Below are 19,972 nucleotides of genomic sequence, written 5' to 3' on the forward strand. Positions count from 1 at the left end.
ATGCAGAATATTTCTCCTCCTTTACCTTTCCATACTGCTAGAGATCTTATTAAAAGATCTATCAAAGTACGTGGTCAAATCGATCTCTTTAATCGTGTTTCTCATAAGTCTTGGAAGAATGCTATCCCGAATTTGTGTAATGGCCCAAGGTGTAGAGAGGTCGCTGAATTCAGCCTTGTCACTGGACATGACTGCCTACAATATCATCTTCATAGATTCAAAATTGTTCTTTCTCTGATATGCACTCTGTGCAGCTCTGGAGAGGTGATGGATGTCGCACATCTATCCCACTGTCCTGCTCTGCGCAAGACTTTTCTAGGCAAAAGATAGGTTAGATTAATGGACTCTGTTACAGCTGTTTTTTTTTCATTGTATTGCTGTATTCTATGTTCTTTGTTCTTGTTTTTTTGCTGTAACTGTTCATAATCTGCCATTGGAAATATATATATATATATATTTCGCAAATAACAATATAAGAATAAATGCTTGCTATACAATTAATAAAACAGTACGAATACATACAGAAGGCAATACAACAATTAGAAAAATTTATTTTTAACACATTTGTATGAATACAGTTTTTAAGTATACATTATTTTTTACATAACTTAAAACATACTGGAAAAATGCTAGGAATGTAAAACTGACCAAAACAAATCAAACAAACTTATCTTAACTACATACAAATCTGAAATGCATTCAAAATGTATTTCATAAGCAGAAGGGGCTGCTGAATTGAACCATCAGGTTTATTATATATTCATTTGCATATTTTCAGCCCAATATTTCAGTACAAGTGCATATAAAAGAAAATGCCTAATTATTTATTAAAAATAGCTTTGAAAACTAAAATTAAGTTCATCAGATATGTTACCATTTAAAAAAATTTTGATCATTTTATTGAATGGGTCAGGAATATTTAAAAGTGTACAGCAAAACTATGTACTGTAGACAAAACTGAAAATTAACAGATATTTAGAACAAAAATACTATTTTTCTTTCCATTTCATTTTAATTACACACAGTACTAATCACTCATAAACGTACAAAAAATCTTAACTTGTAAAACAGAAAATATTGTAGGTACACGATTAGAAATTTAATGTAAATTTCATTCATGAGTATTTTCCTTAATAGGCAGAATAGTTTTTCTACAATGGAAAACATAAAAACTCTAAAATATGTTTAAAATTTAAAAAAAACTTAAACTAGCAGTTATAAAAATGTGAAAGACATAAAAAGATCTACAACATACTCTGAGATTCTTTTCAACCCCTCCTCTCAAGTTAGTTGTTTAACAAAGGTTTATCACTATGGCATTTTTTTATAAGGTTTTGCTTTCCTTAAACAGTTAAGAAAAAATGTTATGAACAGTCATCAGCTTTAGCAAAGTTCCTACGTTTTCGCCAAAAATCCTGTCCATGATGCCACTTCCCAGCTATAAGATTTTGAATGATAGTCTTAGTTCTGTCAGGCCATAAGGGATGTTTCTGCTGACTGTAAGCATCTGCCAGCTGATAGGCAGCTTCAACAACAGTTATATTTTGTTCAGCAGCCATTCTCAAGGTTTTTTGAGTAAGAAAATATATCTAAAATTACAAAATGAATACTCAGTTTTATCATTTCAGTAACAGATTTAGATTGCTCATAGGAAAAAAAAAAAAAAAAAAAAAGAGAGAGAGAGAGAGAGAGGAGAGAGAGAGCTGACTTTTATCAGATAAAACACATGAAATAAAGTTCCACTTTTCATGACAAACACAATAAAAAATGAGCTGCCATTCACTTAAACTGCAATACTTTGTACTGTACTTACTTTGACATGGTGTACAATGCTATAATTAAAAATTTTCTTCAAAAATTCATAAAAGTTATTTAATAATAAAATTTTTTTTTTGATAAATCAGGAGAAAAAAGTCTGAATTTTTTTATTTGGATTAAACCTAAATTTTGACACATGAAAGAAAAAATCAAGTAAGTTTAATTAAAAACCAATACTTTTAAATATATACCAGATTCACTTAAAGCTGCAATGCTAAAATTTTAAATGCTTAAAAAAAAAAAAAAAAAAAAACCACCACTGCTGGGGCTATTTTTACAAAACTTCACACTTTGAGACAGCTTCAGAAGTAGAATCAAATGGAAGAAACTATGCCATTTCTGAAAAAGTCTGATTTTACCTCAAAATACATATGTGAGAATAGTGTTGCCTGTTAAGATAAATCATATTATCTCAATACAATATAGTCAAAAGTTGTTAATTCGGACACCCATAATCCAGAATGATCTATAATCCGGACCTCAAAGCTACAAACTTTCTGCGCATGCATCAAGTTTACGGCTGCAAATATGCATGTGCGCATGCGCATAATACGTTTACGCATGCGCGTTTAATGTATAACGGACGGTATAAGCTAAGCTAAAATTATCTAATTCAGTTAATGTTGCAGATTGCGTTGTTCCTTAATCTTCGAATTGGATCCGGCTTATTATTTTTTGCAGACTGTTATAGCAATTTTATAACAGTAAGCTTGAACTTTCGATTATGCCAAATAGAATTTCCGATATATATTTACTAATATGTAAAGGATCTACAAAGCGAAAGTATGTTTCGAAGTCCATTAAACAGAAAGTGGAATTGCTGCAAAAAATGGATAAAGGTATATGCTTTGATTATCTAATCATTCCAAAATATGTTTATCAATTTCACGCCGCTCTGCTTGGAGAGGGAAACGACGCGGCGCGCAATGAATTCGAAGTTGATCTGTCAGCACTATCCTTATCTTCAGAGCAGATGTTTTTATATTATTTGACTTATAATTCCTTACTAAATGTAGTATTTCATCTCGATGTACTCCTTTGATATGATTTAAATCAAGCTCCTCGTCATTATAATTGGCTTCCGATAGTGAAGAAAGTGACACAGGTTACTGAAAACGAAAAAATTTTGATTGACAAATTAGTCGGTATTCTCGACACAGCAATTATAGTACTTGAACAGCGGAACTTTGTAACCAAACAAGAAATTATGTCTGTTTAATAGAATTAAAGAGAAAGTATTATCACATGAAACGAAGCAACTTAAACAACTTACATTGAAAGAAATGTTTAATAAAGTAAACAAATAAATAGTAAGCTTTTTCTTTTTGTAAATTTTGATACCCTTTAGATCATAATTGTTGTTTATTTCATAAATTACGGTTTCATATTTTTAATTTTATAATTTCTGCATGCCATCTTACCAGATTTAAACTGATGATCTATAATCTGGAAAAATCGATAATCCGGAATCGCCGAAGTCCCAACGAGTCCGGATTAACGACTTTTGACTGTATTACCTTTGCTTTCAAATTTTATTCAAAATTTTTGAATCTTCCATGATAATCTAACATCTTTCAAATTTCCAGCCTACCTGATGACTCGTGGCATTGAAACTGCTATGATGAAAGTGCAGTTATAACTGTTCAATTAAAAGAGGGAATTAGGTTTCTAAATCTACAGAAATAAATACAAGCCCTTTCAAGTAAAGCAATTAGAGCAAACTCGCTTTCAAGGAAATCTCTGACTCTTTACATGTTAATTTTACTTGGAATGCTCAGTGGTGCATTATCCTGTTTCATTTGTTTTAAAAGTCCCCCCCCCAACCACTGCTGGTATTACAGTTGACCAGTTTAACAACTACATGCATAAATTAGCTGATATTTGTTCTATTTAGATTTTAAAAATCCTGATGTTCAACTTCACCACAACTGTATGATGGGATAAATGAATGTATATAATACAAAAATATATTATTGTTATTTGATATTTTCTGAAAATGAGAAGAAAACTTTTAATGATTTAACGATTATATATGTTAACATTACTATTAAAATGGTTTCCCTAAATATTATTCTTTGGTGTAATAAACAGGTATGAACAAATACAAATTATATTCCTTCATTCCTGAATGTTTTCTTGCAGGTATGAGTTCCCTCTAGCAAAACTTCTGGAATAGATACAAGAATGTTTGTAAAAGAGGAAATTTCCAACCAATTTCAGAATTTTTTAAATTTTAGAAATCTTCAAGAATCAAGTTACATTCTTCTATCTTATTATTTGAACTGGGTTGATAAGACAGGAAATAAAGGCAATTCACACATTTATCTTATTTTTGTATAACAGGCCAATGAAGTGGAATTCAGTTTTTAATCATCAAAATGTTTTTGGGACTACTAGAAACTGAAGGAAAAAATTTTGAAATCTACTACATTTCACAATGTTAACTGAAATGCCTTTTTCAGTCCTACAATTTTTTTGCAACTTTATGCAGATATATAGATATAGAGAGAGAGTCTGTGAGAGTACTTAAAATGTTAAACGGCAGCTTTTGTACTTTTTCAGAGGGCTTAAAATGCTTACACTGATTCAAAATTCTTATTTTTGGCATAGATTAAATTTTTATCATAATTAAAAACAAATAAATAAGTATACAAACTTTGATAAGTCAAAACTGAATGAAGCTAAAAAGATTTGGAGTAATTAAAAACATTCACTACCAAGAAAATTTAACATTAATTTTGTACCATTTCCACATTCAGTTCGGCTTATCGAAGCTTATAACATAAGTACTTAACTTTCAAGTCAGTTTAAAATACAAACCGAATGTTCCCACTCTTTATCAAAATGTCGTTCTATTATAGGATCCTTGTACATTCGACCATAATTCTCATATGCAGCATTTACAAAAGCCTATAATAATAGTTATAAATTGTTATATAATTAATAACCCAAAAATCTAAATAAAAAATTAATGTTAGAAACATAAATTTATTCTTTGAAATATCCATATTTTGAAATGAAAGGGCAGCTGTATTACTAACTATAAAAAGCAACATACGAGAAGAGGGAAAAACACATACACACACTTTTAATAAAAATTTAAAACAGAACAGTTCTGGGTTTGAATGGTATTAAAGCATAACAAACTGGAAGAAGTCACAAAATTTTATGCTAGGTGAAGTAGCTACAAAACATAACATATGAAATACATTCTATTCTAACTTGCAATTTAAATATAGAAAATTAATAACTATCAGTGACTGATAATGCACTTTCAATCAGGTCGTGCTGATCATTACTGACTGATAGCTGACCTTTTATTCTGCTGCCTTTTACTGTGTGGCTGACAATTTAAAATTTAATAAATAATAACTTTTTATATTGAAAGTTTTTACACAGTAAAGAAATCATCAGATTAATTTTAATTATTAGTAAAATAGCTTACAAAATAATATAATGAGTTTTATTCAGACACTATAAGCAGATGTCATTTGCCATTGCAGATATTGGAAAAACTTATGCACTTTTTAAACTAGATTTCTGACAATATTTTACCAAAATCTTGCTGCAATATTTTTGTAACAGCCAATTAGATTTCATAAGCATTATTATTTATATATCCTGAACTATCATTAGTACTTATAACATTTTGATTAGTGAGCATTTGACATTTGTTTGATGCATTGTGACAATAACATACCTCCCTCATCATTTTTTAATAATGAAATACATTGCACGCTTAAGACATGTCATTGGCACTTAATGTGTTAAAACAAACAGATACAAAAAATTACCAAAATATTAAACACTAGATAATTTATGACACATTAAAATGCTGATAAAACTTAGATATGGAATAGAATATGATAAAGCAAAAATAGGTAATATTTTGTTGAATAAAATTCTGAAATATTTTCTACAAATTTTAAGGTGTTATTTCCCCGTTTTTTCTTATATATTAAAACTTATTTTAAATGTGCACAAAGCATAATAAAGTTTGTATTATTATATTTAACATAATCTTACCATTCTGTTAGGTATATACTCAAGAACATAAGTAACATCTCGCTCTGCCAGAAGCTTAGCATCTTCATCTGATTTCACCAAAGCATTAGCAGATCCACATACTATTTTGGCTTTAATATCTAAAATTGTATCTGGTGTCAAAACCTTCAAAAGAAATGCAAATTTGAAAAATATTTTAAAGTTATAAAACTAAAATTTAAATGATTAAAATTTATAAATTCCACATAAATTTATTGCACTGCTAACAATTTTAAATATTATTAAATCTTTAGAAAGACCCAATAATTTGGATCTGTTCATGAACAGTTGAATTCAAACAGCATTCATTAGCTTAATTTATACTTGCTGATGCAGAATATAAGCCCTGTTTGCACATATATCCAGCACATCTGGCAGCAGAAGGTTGCACATAGTTACATCATTCAACTCGAGAACAAATTAACCTAGCCAATTTGTTTGTTGATAATTATGTTTACAACAATCAGTCGGCCTACCAGCTATCAAAAAAGGAGCCATTATTAAGTTTTTGAATGCGAGAAATGTTCAACCCTGTGAAATTTATTGTCAGATAAGTGAAACTTGCAGACAGAACGCGATGATGAGTGAAGGTATGATGCAAAAGTGGTTTAGGGTGTTAACCAGAGCTGTGAAGTCGGGAGTTAGGCAGATTTTTGTGTAGAAGGAATAAGAGCTGGACTCACTAAAAACACGCCGACTCTGACTGTAGTTTTTGTTGGACAGTTTGAATTTGAAATGAAATTAAGTGAATTGGGATAAAAGGGGGGGGGCAAACAGAGTTGTTATTTTTATTTATGGACTATATACATCAATAAAACATTTAGTTATTTCCTAGTTTGATACATTAATAAATAAATATAAGGGAGAAGGATGGATGATAATTAGATGATGTTTGCTGAAGAGTCATCAAAACTCTGCGAAATCAAGCAAATGCATTGTGCTATCCACACCTTGCAAATAGCTGTTAGAGACGGGTTGAAGGAAACTCATGGTACAAATCTCATTGGTAAATTTAGGCTAGCAGCAAGAACTCTCAAAATTGGTGCCATTCTTAGGAGGTGAGCAGGTAAAGGAGCAATCAAGCAACGTGATAGGGAAGTACATATGTGATGATAAAGGGGTTGTTAGAATTAAGATCTTTTTTAGAAGATTTAGATAACCCTAATGCTTCACTAATAGAAAGACTGTAGAATGATGTTGCAGAATTGGAAACTCTTCTTTCTACACCGTTTTCTTTCCACTAACAAAGCCTTGTTTCTGCGAGAATGGAAGAATGTGATGTTCGTTTTTTCTAAAAAGAGAGGTATTGAGGAAATGACTTATTAAATAAGTCATTTCCTCAATGAAGAAAAGAGAAACTTGTTTGCTAGACAATGAGATCTTCTTGAATTCAATATATGTAGATCCCGAACACAAAATTCTGTTGGATGACGAACAAATTAAAAAGGCAAAGAAAGCTAGCTATCTATAAATTTTCACTAAGAATGAAATTATTCTCAGACCAGTTAGAGTATTCATATCAGAGCAGTCATACTGCAGACATTGCAACTGAGTCTCTATCATCCCCTTCTATTGATGAATTAGATTTTGAGAAATATTTGGACAATACTGTAAAGGCAAAGTGAATGAAAATAAATTTCATTCTTTAGTATTCTTGTTTATTTTGTTATTTTTTTAAATAATAGTGTAAATTTAATTTTGTATTTAGTTTCTGGCTAAGTTAAAGGTGAAGTATGCTAGGAATTCAGTTTAAAGTATTTCTTCCCCTCACTAGTTGGCACCAGGAGTTCCACTAATGAGAGAAATTTAACACTGTTGCATATTTGCCGATGCACTTAGTTACATTTTTGCTTCATTCTGATAGAAGTATGTACAAAGAGGTCCCATCTATTTGCTTGTACAACTAAAAATGCAAAATAGACAGTATACATAGTATTTATGAAACAGGAGCTAAGTACTTTTTTCATTCAATATTATATGATGTGTCTGTCAAGATGTAAGAGTGCCACTTGGAAATCTTTTCAAAAAAAAAAAAAAAAAAAAAAAAACCTCTCAATTAATAAATTCTTGGTAATCATACATACACTCAAAATTAACATTAAATGACAATGGAATACATGCTCAAACATTATTATTTATCTAACATAAAAAATTTATTAAAATTCATTATTAAGAATAAGAAGAGAGGTACACAGTAGATTTTAATTTACTTCAAAAATGAAATCATTTTTAAAATCAAAATATGTTTTATATATTGTTACAAATTTTATTTCCACAGTTACACTAAAGGGAAAAAATGCCACTACTATGCTGAATTTTCAGAAAAATGAAATTTTGTTTGTTTACATCTGAAACTGCATATGAGTTACAATTCTTTACAGATTAAGTGGTTCCATATCGTTGGTATTCTACCATATGCCTAATCCAGAGTTTTCAGTTCTATTAGTAGAAAGAAATATTGCTCACCAAGCAAAACTTATGGCAGAACAGAATTATTATCTAATTTATAAGATTGCATAGTTGGTTTAATCCTGCGTACATTAGATTATAAAACATCATATACCAGTACAGTTAATAATGAGCAGTAGTAACATGAATGTATACAGATAGCACTCTAAAGCTTATGAAATAAGATGACAGAGCTGAATACAAAAGATAAGATTAAAATGCAGCAAGTTAAAAAATATTATATATACATAAGCTAGCTGTTTTACAAAATTTGATATAATTTTTGATTAATGTAGAAAGCAAAGTGAAAATTATCTGACGCTATTAGCTTTTTTAAAGGGATTTTGTATTTAATAGTAAATTGGCAAGAGTTTCATTAACTAGCAATTAAAAGTCATATCTAAATGATGCCGTTGTAGTAATTAAAATGTAGTAATTTGTTTTTGAATACACTCCTTCCATAAAAAGTCGTTTTCAGTTGTTAACATATAGGTTCTGTAAAATTGTAAAAAAATTATTTGCATTTTAATGTACATTCCACCACAATAAAAAACAGACATAAGAAAGAAGGCAACAACAAAAGTATGTCATTTAAATGGGTGATATACAAGAAAAATAAAAAGATACAAAATTGCAGAACGGAATTTTTTCAATAATTAAAAGTAAATCATTAGATATAAGGATTTAATTACTGGAAAATCTTTTGATGACAATAAATTTATCTGATTAAAAGTTAAACATTTCTTAACCTGTTCGGGACGAATGCAGCAAATATGCGTCAGCACTAAATGCCCTTCAGAGCCTAACGCCGCATCCTACACAGCGAGACGATCCCTGCACAGTTGTGTCGTGCTTTTGGAATGAAATATTTACTAACAGATGGCGTTACTAACCCATGTTCCATTCAAAAGATTGCTCTCGTATATTAATAGTATTTTTCTCTCTCTCTGAGGTCAGAATGGGGCTGTCTTCTTTCTTTTGGTCATCTCTTTTCAAAGTCTTTTGATGACAATAAATCTAAATCATTCATCTGATTATTTGATTCTATTTTAGGATGGGATTTTATGGGAGATATTTTAGAATGGTTTTTACTTTTATATTCATTTTTATAACTATGGCTTAAGACTACATTATCTTTCTGAGAAGGAAATATTTTAAGTTATGAATGATCCATCTATGGATCTTTCAGAGGACAACAGTGAAACAACTATAAATTATTGGAGTTCTTCATATAGTAGTTCTGAATCTTCAGATTCTGAATTAGAAGATGATAATAATAGACAAGCATGACTGAAATTAATGCATGATAATAATGCAGTGTCAGTCTCTGCATTGATCCATGTTTTGAGATTTTTCGTACGGCATTGAAATATTACTAATTATTACAATATTCTTCAAGTATTTTATAATGTTAAGTGTAAATATTTTTAATGTTTTTTATATTTTGTTTTTTACATTTTTTGTGTGTTTAATTTAGGTACTTTTAGTTATAGTAAAATACAATATATTTATATTTTTATTGTTAAATATCAATTATTTTAATTAAATTTTTTGTTATGATTGAAATTATGATAGTGTTACTCACATATTTAAAAATGGTTCCATTTTTACGTAAAGTGTACATTTTATCCATTATTATATAAAGTATACTTTCCGAAATTGCATATTAGGCTTAGTGGGAGAAAATGCCCTGGCTTGTAAGCACAGTCAGTGTGTAACAGCTCCCGTCCTGAGGCAGCGCTATCTTCCGCGGGCTGCCGTCCCAAACAGGTTAATTGTGTAGAAAATCTCTTCGCAGAACTTTTTTTCATAATGTGTTTAAATTTTAATCTCTGAGAAAAATCTCTTGTGCAAAATTCATGTTTTTATTATACAAATGAGTAATACTATAATTTTCTGCTAACGTGCAATCAATTTCTTATACCTTTTTTTTTTTTTTTTTTTTTTTTTTTGAACAGCATGTAGGTTATGACTGACAGAACTCTTCAGCAGATTTTTTTGGTTAGAAGCACACTCTTGTATCCTGCATTAGTGTATTAAGGCTGGTTTAATTTTTACTCTTGCAATCAATCAACTATCATTAGCGAATGGTGCCAGAATACACTGACAAATGCAGGTTCTGTTACAGTTTACATTAGTAGTAAGAAATTTGCACAACCCCTGGTTTCAAGGTATGCAGATTATCAGAAATCTACTGTATTTATCTAGTACTGCACTACTCAGTTCAGAAAATAATTCAGTACTTCTAGTCTTCATATTTGCATTCACTGAACTGCCATCATTTTCAGAATTAATAATAAAAAAACTATTTAATTAGTATCTCACAATAACAAGATAACCACAATATAGAGAAAATCAAAACAAACTACTGACACTATATTCACAGACAATGATGAAATTTTATGAAGAGTATAAGCGAATTTAAAATTTTATTTAATGCAAAATATTATTTTAAGATTTTAAATAATAATCACCATTTGTAGATCAATTATATCTTTTACAGGAGTACTTACATGTCCAACAGCACAAGGTGCTAAAATGTCACAATCATATCCAATTATGTTATTGTCACCTATTGGTACCTTTTCAGTTTTTAAACGCCCTCTTGCCTGGAGGAAAACAAGAAAGGGGGAAAAAAATCATAATAATTTCTTTTTCACACAGTAAATGCTCTTAATTAAATTTCAGTACAAATCTCTATAAATATATATACATAACACAAGATTAAAGACAATTTAACTGCAGTTATATTTTTTAAATACACAATACCTACATTACAAAAATACAATGAAAATTGTTCACGTTTTTAAAACAATATACACATATATACATACATACACATATTTCTATGGATTTTACATTTTGCACAATTCTTTCAACATATTAACATTTCAATTTAACTATATTTAACATTACAACATTTCAACATTTTTGCTGTTGTTAATACAAGAAATTGCATAAGGATGGGGGTAAACTTTTGATTTAGCAGTAAGTTAAGCCTACATATGCAAAAATTATTGATTGTTTGAAGTAACAGGATTCAGCCAGCTTGTACTGTTTCAGCAGAACTGATAAATGAGATAGAATAATAATATTTATTTTGGCAATTTATGGTTAGTTTATCACTTATTTGGGTAGCAATCTGGTTCATAAAATTTGTGAGTCCTAACGCTGACCTTTTGCCTAGATTCTTGTCTTCTGATTTTTCAACTTGTCAAGTTATTTTAACACTTCTTGACATCTGCTGAACTGACTTTCGGATGGTAAAGCAAAAAAGGATTAGTTAGAGCAACTGGCAAATATTCTAATGGATTAAGAATAGGCAGTCTAAACTAATGGATTAAATACTACGATTCTAATAGATTAAGAACAAGCTAATGGATTAGGTATTATGATTATGACTACATAAAAATTTAAATTAAAATTTTTACCAATAGAAAATAAATGCTGAATGTTCTGTGCTTTATTGAGAATGTATTCTTTGTTACATATGTATTGGAAAATTAAGTAAAAACATAATACATTTATTATTAAAATGTTATAAATTTTATGATTTCTGACACACAATTTAGAATTCTTTTTTTTTTGGGGGGGGGGAATATTCCATAAACTAAATAATTTAACACACAGAACAGTGGAAAGTTAAGAACTTAATCATGACAACTTAAATATTGAATGTAACATTTTTCTGCAAAAAGAAAACACACTTAAGTATTTTTAAGAAAGCCATTAAGAAAAAAAAGTTAAAACTTACTTTTGATATTAAAGCATCATGCAGGTCTCCAATGCTCTTTTTGCTAGTATCAGTGACATAAACATGAGCAGCACCACGATCAAGTAAACCTGATGCAACTGCTAATCCTATGAAATATGGGAGTACAAATGCATACATAAAGGCTGAATTTTAAAGAATAATGTGTTGGTTAGTATGCTAACATGCACTATTTAGAAGGGGGGAAAAAAAAAGTGCTTGGTCTGAATAAAATTTAGGCTAAGCATTAAAGTGCTTGGCTTGACTAAGTTCAGGCTTGTTTAAGGCCTAAATAAAACTGCTGCAGGTCACTTCTATTAACTAGAATCTTTATCAGTTTATCAACAACAATAAGCTGATGACAATATAATTTAAATTGTTAAGTTTCTCTAAATTTAACTCAAATATATACTTATAAAGTAGAAAAGAGTTTACTTGTGATGATAATAAAGATAATGTCTACTTAGTTAAACAGAAATTACAGAGATTTAAACAAATCAACACTTTTGAAGGTGACGAAAGAGAATACTAAGAAAATGTATAACATAAAAACAAATACCAGGAACATTTGAGAAGAAACTAATGCCTTTTAACTCCCTCCCATTCTTCAAAATATTCATCTAAGATTTTTGCTTCATGAATATATGCACTATCATGCTAAAGGAGAAAGGGACTTATTTGAAATTTTTGCAACACAGCGGAAGGAACAGAATTGTCTAGCATTGCTTGATAACCTTTGATTCTTAAGTTTCCTGGCATGAAACCTAGAAGACAAAAATCAAATCAAGAAAAGCAAGCCCACATAAGAATTCATCCTCTGTCATATTTTACAGTAGGGAAAATATATTTTGGTAAAAGTGCTTCATAGCAACTACCTTGTTCACATATGTGTGTGCAATTCTTCACTGTATAGAGTATTATTCTATTGTTTTAAGGTTCAATGGTGTTAGAACTGGACATTTTACACCATTGTAATTAATAACCAATGTTTCTGTCAGTGATCACTGTCTTATGTGTTGATGCTCATTTACAAAGTACTAGTACATACAACTGTTAATGAATGAAATAAGAGCCAATATAACCTCCTGGGAAAATGTGCCTGCAATTTTTAATGAGACCTGATCGTTTAATTTTTAATGAGACCTGATCGTTTAATTTTTAATGAGACCTGTTTCATTTTACCACATATCAAAAGCACTGACAATTCTGATTTGTCATTTTTCCCCCATTACTAGATCAAAGTTTTATGATTCTAATACTATCCCAGAAAAAATATTTTCAGGATTTTTTATTTTATCAATATATCATTCATTTTGGCAAGCAGTACTGGAACTTGTGAGAAAACTTATGGATGAAATGACCAAACTGACTGTTCACACCTGTGCACCTGTAATGTAATCCCTGCATGTGCATCTGTAATGGTATGATCAGACCAGTTTGAGAACTGCCATCAAAGGTGTACGAGGGCTGGTCACAGCTATGAGTTAATAATGAGTGATTGTAATTTAATTATGAGAATTAATAAAGAACTGAACCAGCGAATTTATTATAGTGTGTGTTATTTGGGATGAGACTCAAACATATCTGGCCGGAGGAGCCGGAGATTGAGTTTTGTGCGTGAATAAATAGTGTTTCATTTTTGAGAACACAGGAATGTTTGTGTTTGCCAGCATGCCCAGCTTGTTCTTTTCAACGAATAGCGCTGATTTTGGATAAGGATATTCATCAAAAGTGAATCACTGCAGAGGTAAGTGATTCCTCTCTTGTTAATTCTGTAAATTCTGTGCTTTGTTCTGTTATAAATAACAATGTTATTTAAGGGGTGCTAAAAAAGAAGATTTAAGGCTTATTGCCTTAGAAATAAATCTACATGTTGATAAAAAATGACTAGATTTAACTGATATTATTGAGAATAGTGAAATTTTTAAAACTAAACAAGATTTAGTACAAGAGATAGCAAACTCTATTATCAAAAATAGGAAACAAGAAGAGCAAAAACTTGTCGAGTTAGAACAAATAAAACTTGAAAGATCAAAGAATTAGAGTTGGCTTAGCTTAAAGCAGAAACAAAACTTGATGGTGTAAGTGAAACCAAAACAAAATCAGAGCCACTAGATTAATTAATAAAAAGTATCAGGACCTTAACTGTAAAAATTCCTATACGGCCTGAAAGTTGGGGATTTTTCTTTTTGTCATTAGAATGAGTGTTTATTACAAAAAATGTTTCAGAGGACTATAAAGCAGAAATTCTGTTAAATCTGTTAGGAGACAAAGCTTTGAATATAATAACCTATTTACATGATAAGGATATCGCAATTTATGAAAAAGTAAAAGAAGTAATTCTGAAGCAGTTTCAGCCAACACCATATTCGTGTTTAGAAAACTTTAGAAAAACTGTTAAACAACCACATGAAACTCATGTGCAGTTCGCTTCATGCTTAGTAACGACCTGGGATTATTATTTAAAATTAAGGAAGGTAACTGACTTCAAGACCCTCAAACAACTAATAGTTTCAGACAGGTTAGACCAATCTTTAGATATGGGAACAGCTTCTCACATTGCAGTGAGGCAAGGTGATTCATGGTTTTCACCTAGTGTGTTAGATAAAGAAATAGATTTATATTTCACGTCACGAGGAAAACCTCTTACTGAGAATTATCATGTTAATCGTAAGTATAACAGCTCAAAAAGTGTAGCTAAAGTGTTTTTGTCAGATGTTAAAACAGAGAACTGTATTTTACAGGTTGTGAAATCTAATAAATTATGTTTTAACTGTCTACATATGCATTCAATATCAAATTGCCCTTCAAAATATTCTTGTTTTTGTCAAAAGCGGCACCACAAAACTATTCATTTTCCGAAAGCAAATATTGTAAAGGATAGAGAATGTTCTTCATCGGAACAAAATAAAAACAAAACAAATGTCTCTGACTGCAACGATCCCAAACGAGATGACTCATCAACCTGTTAATGTGCAGGAGTTCGTTCAAAAGGCATTTATTAGAAATTACTCGAATAAACAAAATACAGTTTTGCTTTCAACCCTCCTATGTTTTTTAACTGATAACGAGGGGAAAAAACACAGAGTGAAGTGTCTGCTGGATGGCAGCAGTATGTTGGTAATTTTATTGAGCATTTGCAGTTAGAGAAAGAAAAAACAAACATTTCAGTTTCGGGAATAAATGATGCTACTTTGACAATAAAGCATAAAATTAATGCTTCGATATGCAATAACGAAGGAACTTTAATAAAGAATTTACTTTTTAGTAATTCCAAAAATAACTGCTGATTTAACACTTTTGCGCAAAATTAAAATTTCAGTGCAAGATCTTCCTAATTTAAAATCAGCAGATGAAGGATTTAATGTTCCAGAAAGGATAGATATGCTATTGGTAGAGGGAGTTTTTTATGAACTTTTGAAACCAAGTCAAACTCGAATAAATGATCCTGATCTTATTTTTCAAGATACAGTTTTTGGTTTTATCGTGTCTGGAAGTATTCCAACAGAGACTGAAAACAGGGTTCATTGTGGGCTGATAAAGAAGAAGACAACTTAGATAAAACTCTTAGAAGATTTTGGGAATTAGAGAATATTGAAACTGATAAATCCAAAAACAAAGAATCTTTAATTTGTGAGAAACATTTTGTAGAAAATACTACACGAGATGAAGCCGGTAGGTACGTTGTTAAAATGCCATTACAGGAGGATTCGGACACTTTAGGAAGTTCTAAACAAATTGCTACGAGTAAATTAAATTAATCATGGAAATAATGCTTAGTAAAGAATATCGAATATTTAAAATTATATTCAGATTTTTTAAAAGAATATCAACAGTTAGGACATATGGTTGAGGTGAGTAAAAGCGAGGAGGAACAAGGATCATATAACATTCCTCATATTGGAGTATATAGGGGAGAAGAGAAAAGTAAGTCGACTCTCTTGAGGGTAATTTTAACGCTTCTTCTTTGACAACCAGAGGAAACTCTCTAAATTCTATGGAGTATAATTGCAGTGTGATACAATTATGCTGAGATTCAGGAAATATATTTTTGCTTTCACTGCAGATATACAAAAGATGTACCGAGCTATTTCTACCCATCCAAATCAGTGGGGATTGCAAAGGATTTTATGGAAAGAAGGCATTGATAAGCCAGTTAAAAACTTTGAGCTAATCACTTACCTATGGAAATGTGAGTACACCATTTTTAGCAATGTGAACACTTGTACAGCTGTCAAAGGATGAAGGAGATAAATTTCCTTTAGCAGAACCTGTACCGAGAGAAGACATGTACATGGACGATATTTTATCTGGAGCTGAGTCGCTAAATTCTGCGTTAGAACTTCAAAATTAGTTAATAGGCATTTTGAAGAGTGGAGGTATGTTACTCTATAAGTGGTGTAGTAATGCTACTGAACCGTGTGAAACAAACATCAGTCATATCTCGCATCTTTGACCCATTGGGTATAGTTTTTCCAGTTATAATTATAGCAAAAATATTTATGCAGAAATTATGGCTATTAAAATTGAACTGGAATGATGTTCTGCCAGAAAAGGAGGCTAAAGAATGGAAAGAATTCTCCACTACTTTGCAGTTAATTAACAACATTGTAGTCCATAGATGTATTTTATTACCAGATACAATCAAGATTGAGTTACATGGTTTCTCTGATGCCTCAGAGACTGCCTATGGAGCAGTTATCTACTGTAAAGCCACATCAGCAACAAATCATACATCAGTGAGGTTGGTGTGCAGTAAATCGCGTGTCTCCCCACTAAAGAAGACTACAATCCCAAGACTTGTGCTTTGCGCAGCAGTGCTATTAGCTAAACTAATGCATCAAGTGAAATCATCGTTAAAATTGGAGCTTATTGTTATTCACCTTTGGACCAATTCTATTATTGTGCTGTCATGGATCAAGAAAGAGTCACATCTGCTCAAGACATCTGCTGCAAACCGGATTTCAAAGATACAGGATCTGACTGAAATAGCACAATGGCATCATATCGCTTCTGAAGAAAACCCATCAGATCTCATATCTAGAGGTATGTCTGCCAAAAGACTGCTACTAAGTGAACTGTGGTGGAACGCATGGGCCTGACTTCTTAATGAAGGATGAGTACCCTATAAAAGTTATACCTGAAGCAATTACTGAAAAGGAGAGTAGTGAACTTAAAAACTTTGCTGATTCTGAACTATCAATATGTTTAAATCTAAATGTGAATAATTTTGTTAATGATTTATTGAATTGCAGTAATAAGTATTTAAAATTAATTCTTATTGTAAATGTTTTTTTGGTTTTGTAAGAATTGTAAGCAAGAACAAAAGAAGGTAGGTAATTTACAAGTGGGAGAATTCAGAGCAGCTGAAGAAGCTTTATTAAAATTAGTGCAGGGGTGAGTATTTTATAAATGAGATAAATGGTCTTAAAAAATCAGGTATTGTTTCAAGAGATAGTTCTATTAAAAATCTTAACCCTTTCATTGACAGTAATGGACTGTTAAGAGTTGGAGGTAGATTAAGAAATAGCAATTTAACTTACGAGAAAAAAATTCCTATTATTCTGCCTTCTAAACATAAATTAACAGAGTTAATAGTTAATTACTATCATTTAAAATATTTGCATGTGGGTCCTCAATCTTTGTTATATCATATAAGACCAAAAATTTTGGATTATAAGTGGTAGAAATGTTTGTAGAAAAATTGTAAAAAATTGTATAACATGTTTTAAAGCTAATCCCATTGTAGCTCAGCAAATCATGGGTGATTTACCCAAGGAAAGAATTACAGCTAATCTTACATTTAATTGTATTGGAGTTGACCTCTGTGGCCCATTCTTAATTAAGTACAAAAACCAGAGAAAAGGTATATATCAGAAAGTTTATGAGTGTATATTCATTTGCATGGTTACTAAGGCCATTCATTTAGAACTGATAACAGACCTTACATTTGAAGCATTAATAGCTACTTTGAAATGTTTCTTTGCAGGAAGAGGCAAAAGTTTAACACTATTTAGTGATAACGCTACCAATTTTGTAGGCGCAAATGCAGAATTAAAGAGGTTAAATAAACTAGTGAAAGAACAAGATGAGCTTTTCTTCCCCCCAGAGCATCCAATTTTGGAGGCCTCTGGGAGACTGGAGTTAAATCTTTTAAGAGCTACTTCAAACATGTTGTAGGTAATGCAAAATTGACCTTTGAAAATTTTTTAACAGTTATGATTCAGATTGAAGGAATTTTAAATTCCCGACCATTAACGCCCTTGTCTTCGGGCATTGATGATTTAGAAGTTCTAACACCTGGGCATTTGGTAGAGCAGTTAATTCGATCCCTGAGCCAGATATCACGGAAGTTAACATTAACAGGTTAAAACTGTGGCAACAGATCACAAGATTAGTAAAAATTATTTGGAAAAATGGAACTCCAATTATTTAAGTCATTTACAAAATCGATCTAAATGGCAAATCTCTAAAAACAATATACAAGTTGGTGACATGGTCTTAATTAAAGATAATTTGCCTTGTTGTAATTGGGCGGTTGGTCATATAATAGAAGTATTTTATGGTAAAGATGGAAAGGTTTGCGTGTGCAACGTAAAAACTCAAACTGGAACTTTCAAATGACCAATTACCAAATTATGTGTCTTACCAATACAAAAATGAGTATTGTCTTTATCGTTATTGTGTAGTATTGAATGTGCTTCACATAAAATGTCATTATGTAACTGAAATGTTATATTGCATTGTTTTGAATTATATGCTGATGTATATGGTAAATGTCTAATTATAATAATGATTTTATGTAATAGTACTTATTCAAAATTGTTTATAATACTTGTTTAAATTTCTTTATATCTTAATTACAATAGTTGAATGCTAAGCATTGCAACGTGGGACAGCATGTTCGCGCCTGCGCACCTGTAATGTTATGATCAGACGAATTTGAGAACTGCTATCGACGGTATACAAGGGCTGGTCACAGCTATGAGTTAATAATGAGTGATTGTAATTTAATTATGAGAATTAATAAAGAACCGAACCAGCGAATTTATTATAGTGTGTGTTATTTGGGATGAGACCCAAACACTGACGAATATCAGTGATTAAACCACACTGTTTTCCTTGGCATATGTCATGCATTCATCTTCAGGAAAGCTATTGGTATATATATACTCGTATATATACTATCAGTTCCTGATAAACATTGATGACAGAGCAATACAGCTTACATTCCAGTGGTATAACAATTCATGGCAACCTAATGTATGTATATGCTAACTTAAATTAAAATGGCAGACTTTAATGATGAGCAATAACTATTTAATTTAAAGCTGATTATAAACTGCCAACTTTAAATCTAACATAAATATGCAGATTAACATAAGTATATAAAATGATGCTGATTATATTGATAGTCTGGTAATTACTTAAGGTCAATCAAGTTAGAAATTAGTTATTAATACTAGAGTCAGAAACAAAATGTGTTACTGCTTGTTATATATTAAGCCAAAACGTTTCTGTACATCTGAATAATTTCTGATTTCAATATAATAGAAAGAATTTTCTCTTCCAAAATCAATGTATTATAATGTAATTTTCCTGAAACATGTTCTGTCACACAGTTTCTAAATTGCCAGAAACAAATTAATTACCTATGCCACCTGCTCCCTGCACAGCCACTTTCATTCCACTTATGTTACCAGCTCCTAGAAAATTTAAAGCTGCCTCCATTGCACACAGAAGTCCTAATAAAGAATAATCCCGAATTTTAGTTAAAGTACAAACAGATTTAATAAATATGAAATAGTGCAGGGAATCTTTATTTCTTTTAAAAAAGACATACATGCTATTTTATATTAGGAAGAAACAAGGAATTGTTAGACACAAAATAAATAATTATTACAAATTTAT

At 30.7% G+C, this 19,972-nt stretch overlaps 1 protein-coding gene across 3 annotated transcripts in view; it reads right to left on the reverse strand.

Annotated features, from left to right (window-relative positions):
* Positions 1–533: 533 nt before the first annotated feature.
* The window catches only part of LOC118201890 (uncharacterized), an 80,291-nt gene continuing 60,852 nt past the window's right edge, over positions 534–19,972 (reverse strand). For all 3 annotated transcript variants that reach the window (XM_085818775.1, XM_035374052.2, XM_035374051.2), the window contains exons 5-10: positions 19,714–19,806; positions 12,065–12,171; positions 10,824–10,919; positions 5,845–5,988; positions 4,639–4,728; positions 534–1,589 (exon numbers count right to left, since the gene is read on the reverse strand). In XM_085818775.1, the coding sequence (XP_085674901.1) occupies positions 1,365–1,589; positions 4,639–4,728; positions 5,845–5,988; positions 10,824–10,919; positions 12,065–12,171; positions 19,714–19,806 (755 nt within the window). In that variant the 3' untranslated portion in view covers positions 534–1,364. The remainder of the gene's footprint in view (positions 1,590–4,638; positions 4,729–5,844; positions 5,989–10,823; positions 10,920–12,064; positions 12,172–19,713; positions 19,807–19,972) is intronic.

This window comes from Stegodyphus dumicola, chromosome 6 (genome assembly GCF_044657685.1).
Source record: "Stegodyphus dumicola isolate Sdum_Otavi_A_Nest chromosome 6, ASM4465768v1".
NCBI classification, from domain to species: domain Eukaryota; kingdom Metazoa; phylum Arthropoda; class Arachnida; order Araneae; family Eresidae; genus Stegodyphus; species Stegodyphus dumicola.